The sequence below is a fragment of the Rhinolophus sinicus genome, linkage group LG03, assembly GCF_036562045.2.
Source record: "Rhinolophus sinicus isolate RSC01 linkage group LG03, ASM3656204v1, whole genome shotgun sequence".
Lineage (NCBI taxonomy): Eukaryota > Metazoa > Chordata > Mammalia > Chiroptera > Rhinolophidae > Rhinolophus > Rhinolophus sinicus.
The window spans coordinates 71,178,184-71,187,476 of record NC_133753.1 but is presented as its reverse complement, the minus strand read 5'-3'; the positions used below and the strand labels follow the sequence as shown (position 1 = coordinate 71,187,476).

General features: G+C 32.7%; 1 protein-coding gene across 1 annotated transcript; it reads left to right on the top strand.

Annotated features, from left to right (window-relative positions):
• The first annotated feature begins 913 nt into the window (after nucleotides 1-913).
• On the top strand, nucleotides 914-9,293 carry LOC109439455 (olfactory receptor 4K2). Its single transcript, XM_019719769.2, has 2 exons — nucleotides 914-1,798; nucleotides 9,201-9,293. The coding sequence occupies exons 1-2, from the start codon at nucleotides 914-916 to the stop codon at nucleotides 9,291-9,293; spliced, it is 978 nt and encodes a 325-aa protein (XP_019575328.2).

Sequence of the window (9,293 nt, the reverse complement as noted above, 5' to 3'; positions counted from 1 at the left end):
AGATACCCATCACTCATCTTGTATATTTCCTGGCCCAGTCCTGGAATCTATTTTTTTGCCCCCTAGTGTAAAAAAAAAACAAAACAAAAAACTGTGTTTGAGTAGCATGAGGAGAAATAAAGGAGGGATTTTTCTCTCTTGTTACAAAATATTTCTATGAGATTAAAAAGTAACAAAGTTAAGAATAACTCACAGGTTCCAGGTATACCTTTTGGTCATCAGTAGTTTCATGGAATTAGAAATTAATTCATAATTTATATATCAATAATAAAAAATAGTACTTATCAATACTGAAAAAACAATTGGAAAATGTCCAAGTCAAATGAGAATGGAACTGGATTTTTCTGTAACTAAGAAAATGGGAAGTTACTTAAATGAAAAGTCATTTATTACCCTTATAGGATACTAAATAGATGTTTTGATATCATTATGTTAAAGTGCTAGTTAAAGCCAGTCCTTAACAATGGTGATTTCAACATAATTGTATTTTTTTGGTTTTAATAGGAACCTTTGATATTTCAATCCTTATTTAAATTTTTATTTATCTGACTTATTAAGTAGAGTACACTACCTTAGCATAACCATCCTCTGTAAATAAGGATTATGTAACTCCTTAGTTAGTATTCAGAACAGGAATATTACTGTTGGGTGTAAAATGAATATAACTTCATATGTACTGATGCTGGTCAAAATCAAGACGTCCAAACTGAAGTGTTATTTGATAGCAATTGCTAAGTGGCTCCAAAAAGAAAAAACTTTACTGAGATAGTTATTAGTTGGATTTGTGGTAATCAATGTTCTAGTATATTATTAACTGATATCATAACACCTTCATATGTAATTATAGCATTCTCACACTTTCTAACCCTGTCATTTTGTTCCATTTTGTCATTAGAGCGAAGTCTGCAGATCCATGGAGGGCTTCAACCATTCCAGAGTGTCTGAATTTGTGTTGTTTGGACTTACTGATTCTCCTGAGCTCCAGATTTTCTTCTTTGTGATGTTTTCCATTTTCTATTTAATGACCATGTTTGGCAACTGCCTGATTTTGCTCACTGTCCTGTCCACCCCACACCTTCACTCCCCCATGTACTTCCTGCTCAGCAATCTGTCTCTCATTGACATGTGTCTGTCCTCCTTCGCCACTCCAAAAATGATCATGGACTTCTTTACTCAGCGCAAGACCATCTCCTTTGAGGGCTGCATTTCTCAGATCTTCTTTTTGCACCTCTTCACTGGAACGGAGATTGTACTGCTGATCTCCATGTCTTTTGACAGGTACATTGCCATATGCAAACCTCTCCATTATTCAACAATTATGAGCCAAAGAGTGTGTGTTGGGCTTGTGGTAACTTCTTGGACAGTGGGCTTCCTGCATACAATAAGCCAGTTAGCTTTTACTCTCTATTTACCCTTCTGTGGTCCCAATGTTGTAGATAGTTTCTTCTGTGACCTTCCTGTGGTCATCCAGCTGGCTTGTATAGATATATATGTTCTTGGAATCTTCATGATCTCAACCAGTGGAGTGATTGCTCTTATAAGTTTTCTGCTTTTGCTCACCTCCTACATCATTGTTCTTGTTGCTATCAAGGACCACTCCTCCTCAGGATCATCTAAGGCTTTTTCTACCTGCACTGCACATTTTATTGTCGTGTTAATGTTCTTTGGGCCCTGCATATTCATCTATGTGTGGCCTTTCACAAACTTCCTGGTGGACAAAGTTCTCTCTGTTTTCTATACCATCTTCACCCCCTTTCTGAATCCAATTATCTATACTTTGAGAAACCAAGAAATGAAGATAGCTGTGATGAAGAAACTAAGTAACCAATATTCAAATCTTGGGAAAACTACTCCAAGATATTCAGTGCAATGAATAAAGATTTCCTATCTGAGCTTTAGTATCAGATAGGAATATCTGCTCTTAGAGCAATAGAAAATTAAACTTAGAATCTGCCTTTCAAGTCATTTAGTCTAAATTCATGGGAAAAAAAAAAACCCAGGGTTGAGAGCTATGAAGAATGTTGCCTGAAAGTTAGTGCAGTGTTTGCAATCCTTTTGAGATTATGAATCCATTTGAAAATCTTTTGAAATCTATAGGTTATTTTCACAGAAAAATGCACATATCATCAAAATTGCGAACATAAACTCAGAGTTTCATAGACTCCGGAATCCTATAAACATATCTTAGATTAAGACTACTTACAGAAGCCTGAGATAAAATATTGTTCACTTGTCTTCTAATCCAAAACATTCCCACTCAGCTGCACAGTTTTGTGGTACTCTGATGGTATATATTTTTAGAACTTTAATTAAGAGTGTTGGGCATAACAGGTTTTTGTTCATAGCAGTAGAATATTTTTATGGATAAGTTGATACTGTGAAGAAATTCTTACAAATATTTTCAACAATCTTGATTCAGTGGTCCAATGAGTTCTGAGTCAACTTTTAATGAAGAAGAACAGTTTAGAAGATCTGAAATTTAACAATAATAGTTTCCTAATAGGTGTGCAGATTGTTATCACACTTGATAATTGATATAGCAAATAATTAATCAAATGAAAAATTTTAAAGTTTAAACCATAGAAAGTAAACTACTCAAATCTGATTGACTTTCAAAACATGGCTGAATATTATAGATATGATACATTCTTTTAATACTAAAACTAAATATTTGGAAAATTATTAACTATTAAATTTATGACAAGTTTTTCATTTCCAAATAAAATATTCTGAAATATTATTAGTCTTAGTATGAGTTTTTGGGTCTCATTTTCAAAATAGTATAACCTGTGGGAAGAAAAAATGAAAATAATTTAAGAAATATATATCATAATTCTCCCTAATTTGGTTTATTACTGATTATGTTAAATATATTTTTTTATTACATGGCAGTCTTTGGATAATGTTGTAAAAACTATGTATGGTGTCAGATGGGTACTAGGCCTATTGGGGGGACCACTTCATAAATTATATAAATGCCTAACCACTACACTTAACACCTGAAAGTAATATAAAAGAATATTGAATGTCAACTATAATTTAAAAAATATATGTATATATAATATATATTATGTATACTATATTATATATAGTATATATGTAATCTATACTATATATAATGTAATATATTATATATACATATATATTTAGCTATAGGATGTAAAATACACATTGGGAATATAGTCGATGGTATTGTAATAATTATGTTTGGTATCAGATTGGTAGTTGACCTGTTGGGGATATCACTTTGTGAGGGGTGTAAATATCTAATCATTATGCTGTTTTGTACACCTAAAACTAAATAATAATAATAATAATAACAATAGTCTTTGGAAATCAGTAGATTAATTGTTGTGACTATTTTATGTAAAGTGCACAGAATGGATTCTAAAAATGTCATTTCCTTTTTCCTTCCTACCCATGTAGACTTTCATCCAAAATGCATGTGATTTTTAAGTAGTATGCCTTTGAAGAATAATTTCATTCAAGTCAAACCACTAGCACACAAACTTTGATATTCTAGTTTAGGATGTCTTTAAGACTGTGATTTGTTAAGACGTGGCAGAAAAACAAACAGAACACTTTCTAGTTTTCCTTTGAAACATGGGAAGTGGAACACTACATTGGATTGCCTCATACTTTGATTTCTATGAATAGCAATACTGCTAGGCTGAATTAACTGAAGTACATGAAAAGAGTTCAGGAAACAATCTGTCATCATGGATTCAGTTTGTGAGTACTTTGAGGAAAAACACAAGCCCCTGCCTTGCAAAGACAGAAATGGCATTAATACATTCTAATATTTATCTTGGGCTTTATAGTCTCAACATGCTTCAGTACAAACAACCTCAGAATCAAATATATAATATCTGAAGTTAAATAATGTGCAGAAGTTTATGAAGAAATGTAGTGTTGCAGCTAGTTATAAAACCATATTTTTAATTTGAAATATTAGTTCATTTTTAGTTCTTTTGAAAATGTTTTTTTTTATTTTTTTTATTTATTTATTAAATTTATTGGGGTGACAATTGTTAGTAAAATTACATAGATTTCAGGTGTACAATTCTGTATTACATCATCTATAAATCCCATTGTGTGTTCATCACCCAGAGTCAAATGTATGTTTTTTATTTAAGTATAGTTGGTAGTACAATCTTATATTGGTTATATTAGTTTCAGGTGTACTATATAGTGATTTGACATTTTTATACCTTGCAATATAATCACCTCACTAATTCTAGTAATCATCGGTCATCATATAAACTTATCACAATATTATTGATTATATTCCCCTTCCCCTTTTGACCCATTCCCTACTCCTTCTCTTCTGGTAACCATCCCTTGGTCTCTATTTCTGAGTCTGTTTTTTGTTTGTTTTTAGATTCCACATGTAAGTGAACCATATAGGATTTGTCTTTCACTGCCGGATATTTTCACTTAACATAATACCCTTTAGATTCATGCATGTTATCCAAATGGCCAGATTTCATTTTCATTTTTTCATTGCTGCAAATATTCATATACACATACATATCACATTAAAAATTTTTTTTTTATTGGGGGACAATGTGTTTTTCCAGGACCCATTAGTTCCAAGTCAAGTCATTGTCTTCAATCTAGTCATGGAGGGCACAGCTCACTCAGCTCCAAGTCAAGTTGTTGTTTTCAATCTACTTTTGGAGGGTGCAGCTCCCTGGCCCATGTGGGAATCGAACCGGCGATTTGGGTGTTATGAGAGCACTGCACTCTAACCAACTGAGCCAACCGACCGCCCATATATCACATTTTTATGCATTCATCTATCGATGGACACCTAGGTTTCTTCCATATTGTAAAGAATGCTGCAATGAACATAGGGATGCATATATCTTTTGCAATTAGGGTTTTCATTTTCTTTGGATAAATACCCAGAAGTGGAATTGCTGGGCTGTATTGTATATCTATTTTTAGTTTTTTGAGGACTCTCCATACTGTTTTCTTCAAGGGTTGCACCAATTTGCAGTCCCACTAACAGTGCACAAGTGTTCCCTTTTCTCCTCATCCTCACCAACACGTTATTTGTTGACTTTTTGATAATAGCCATTCTGATTGTTGTGAGGTGGTATCTTGTTATGATTTTGATTTGCATTTCCCTGATGATTGGTGATGTTGTGCATCTTTTTGAATATCTGTTGGCCTTCTGTATGTCTTCTTTGGAGAAATGTGTTTTCATATTCTCTGCCCATTTTTCGATTGGATTGTTTATTATTTTTGTTATTAAGTTATATGAGTTTCTTACTGTGTGTCCCTGAAAATAAGACTGGGTCTTATGTTAATTTTTGCTCCAAAAGACACATTAGAGTTTATGTTAAGGGGATGTCATCATGAAAAATCATGCTAGGGCTTATTTTCTGGTTAGATCTTATTTTTGGGGAAACACAGTATATATTTTGTATATTAATTCTCTATTGGATATATCATTTTCGAATATATTCTTCTCTTCAATGGGTTGTATTTTTGTTTTGTTGAAGAAGCTTTTTAGTTTGATATAGTCCCATTTGTCTATTTTTGCTTTTGTTTCCCTTGCTCAAGGGGACATATTAAAAAATACATATTACTCAGACTAATGTCAAATAATTTTTACTTCCTTTCTTTTCTTCTAGGAGTTTTATGGTTTCAGGTCTTGCATTTAAGTTTTTAACCCATTTTGAGTTTATTCTTGTATATGTTATTAGCGAGTGGTTCAGGTTCATTTTTTTGCCTGTATCTGTCCAGTTTTCCCAACACCACTTGTAGAAGAGACTGTCATTACTCCAGTGTATATTTTCACCTCCTTTGTCATAAATTCGTTGACATTATAAGTGAAGATTTATTTATGGGTTCTCTATTCTGTTTTGTTGGTTTATGTGCCTGTTTTGATTATTACAGCCTTGTAGTATAGCTTGAGCTCAAGGAAAGTGATACTTCCAATTTTGTTCTTTCTCAAGATTGCTTTGGCTATTTGGGGTCTTTTGTCATATATAAATTTTAGGATTATTCGTTCATTTTTAATCAAATCATAAACTCTTCCTCCTTGCTTCAAAGTTAGTCAGACAAAAAAAAAATGTTAAGATGGAACTGTACTTTTGCCTTGCTCCCTTTCTTCAACAAATATTATAATTTTTGTTTTTAAATATAAACTAAGTTTCTAAAATTTCAATCTTTAGTTCAATAATTTGTTGAGCACCTACTCTATTTAAAGTGCTGGCTGGGTGTGGGAGATCCATTAAAGCACAAGATCTGTTTTTCTGTCTTTGAGGGACATATATTTAGCAATTAGATAGAATCAGTCTGTTGTAGATTGAATTACAGTCCCACCACTTTCTCGTGCAACCTTGAGCAAGTATTTTTAGTGTTTCTAAGTTGCAGTATCGTAACCTATAAAATGTGCACATAGTATTTAACCACTAGGGATGTTGTGAAAATTAAGCCAAAAAACATGTAACACAACTTACAGTACTTGGCACTCATTAAAAGTTAATGAATAGTAATAATATTATTGTTATTGTTGCTGTTGTGTTAAATATGTATAAAAGCATCGGGTTACTGAAATGGAAAATGGTGTGCTTGCTTGAACTTAAAGGACATGATCTTAAGATTGTAATAGGATCTGTCAATTTACCTAATATTAACTAATTTTGAAATGTTGTATTTGTGTCCCTTATTAATCTTTTGTGCATTTCTGTAGTTAATGCTGTCATTTGTATGCCTGTATTTTTCAAAAGAAGTATTACATTTTGGAGGTTTCTTACTCATTTTAAGTTAAAATCTATTCCAAGATTGTATGAAAGAGTGAAAATAATAAATACACAATGTTCAATAGGTCAGTGTCTTGTTTTATCACAATAATGTTTTAAAGTTACATAATTAAAAAGTGACCAAATATTATTTTCGTGTTTTGTCTCTCTTACCCATTTAAAATATAGTAGTGAAATGCTTTAAATTCTTATATAATTGGATTTATTAAAAATATTAACTGGGAAATGAATGGTGACAATTATGTATTCACTTTTTATTTGTTTATTTATATTAAATTTATTGGGGTGACACTGGTTAATAAAATTATATAGGTTTCAAGTGTACAATTCTATAATACATCTTCTATATATTGTGTTGTGTGTTCACCACCCAGAATCAGTTCTCCTTCCATCACCATATATTTCACCCTCTTTTACCTCCCTGCCTTACGCTCTGGTAACCACTAAACTATTTTCTGTGTCTATGAGTTTTTGCTTGTTCGTTTGTCTTGTTTGTTGCTTACAGTTTTATATCCCACATATTAGTGAAATCACGTGGTTCTCAACTTTTTCTGTCTTATTCCACTTAGCATGATAATCTCACGATCCACCCATGTTGTTGCAAATGGCTGAAATCTATTCATTTTATATAAACACGTTAATAGAAGTTTCAACTGTAGGCAGAAAAACATTCAAATTTATGAAAATATAAGAATTATTTATTTGGAGACATGGTAAAACTCTTGTACAGGAAATTATTAAAATTGGAACCATAAAAATAGCTTCAAGTCAGACATTTCATCTGGCTATGATATTCCTGAAGCTCTAGGATAAAGACCTAATCTCTACCTGGGCATTTCTGGTGGTAGAGCCCATTCCTAGGGAATCAGTTAAACCCAAACTGTGTCCTTATAACACACACTGATAACTAAACTTCCAAAGGGGTCTGTGGTATGTGCGTGTGTGTGTGTGTGTGTGTGTTTGTATGCATGTGCACACACGCACACACACACAACTGAGAACTCCTGGCGTAAGGATTGTGACTATCCCCATTGAAGCCAGATTGCCTGATCTGAATTCAGCTGTGCATCACTTACTATGCTTATGGTTTTGAGCAAGTTAATTAACCCCTCTATCCTAGTTTTTACATCATTCTTTTTTTTTAACTTTTCTTTTTTATTTGAATTTATTTTGAAAACTTTACCAAATCAGGATCATACCCAATTTTTGTTTTCGCTTTACATATTCTAGATTTTAGAAAAAATAAGTTTATTGGGGTGACATTGGTTAGTAAAATTATGTGTTTCAAATGTATGTTTCTATACTATGTCATCTATATATTGCACTGTCATCATTCTTTAAGCAGAGTTTGCAAGTCAACAGATTGCAATCTGCAAGTGTCGGCATTCCAAACATGTTTGTCTTTCCCTTAAAGGTTTATAAAGAAATCAAACTAATTAATAAAATTAGATAGTGGGGGATTTCACAAAAAAATAAAGCTTGATGGATTTTCTTAAAAGACAAAATAAACACAAACTTCCCAACATTGAGCCAGAATTCCAAGCTGTAGCTGAGTTTTTAGATTGGGCTAGTACCAGAGATCTCATCTCTGTTTTGCCTTGCACCAGACCACTCCATTCATGTGTATTACCCCAGTAGTTTGTGATCCTGAATTTAAAAACTTAAAATGTGTAATATGTCTTTTCCATCTCTATACGTATGACTGTCTTCCAGCTCTAACTCTCACTTTGATGTAACCACTCTTGCCCCCAACTATTGATGGCTCGCTCTTAACAAACAGCTCTTATTGAATCATCAGGGAACATTGATATTCCTACAAACTATTCCTATATGAAGATGTAAGTCAAATTAGGGTATAAAAATATGACATACTTCTGTCTTCTTTTCTTTAATGCCTCTCTCCTGTGTCCTGGTTCTCTTTCCTTGACTACATGCGAGTAGAAACCTGCTTTTAATCATTTGCATTTCACTATACATTGAAAAATTATGATAGCTCTTCCAAATGCATCTTTTTAAATTACATTTATTAGGGTGACATTGGGTTAATAAAATTATATAGGTTTTAAGGGTACAGTTCTATAATGCATCCTCTGTATATTGCACCAAGTGTATCTTTAACATAGGAGGATAGGATCAGCCTCTTGTTGGATTTGTTCAGTGTTAGTTAGTAGAGAAGAGATGACATTATTTTAAATAGGATTTTTCTGCCTTTGTCAAATAGATGGCACCTTATTCTCCTCTCTCAGGAAAGATAATCCAAGAAATGGATTTTGCCTCTTCTTACTTATCAGAAACTTGTCTGACCTTTAGAAAGAGAAATAATAAGACATTATCCTTACCCTTAAAGAAATTATACAAGATTATATATAATAAAAAAAGGTAATTACAGTGCAGTGTCATAAACTTCATGATGTAATTTTGCACACACTAATATGGAGACTTAGGAAAAGGCATGTCCTAACGTGGCTGCAGAGTCAGGGGCAGCATCTCAGAGGCAGTGCTGAATCTAAGACTTGA

Bases quoted from the DNA above. Each gene is read 5' to 3' on its own strand.
- LOC109439455 (XM_019719769.2), top strand. From the start codon at position 914: ATGGAGGGCTTCAACCATTCCAGAGTGTCTGAATTTGTGTTGTTTGGA. The intron at 1,799-9,200 runs ATAGCTGTGATG...GTAATTTTGCAC, and splicing joins TGAGAAACCAAGAAATGAAG to ACACTAATATGGAGACTTAG.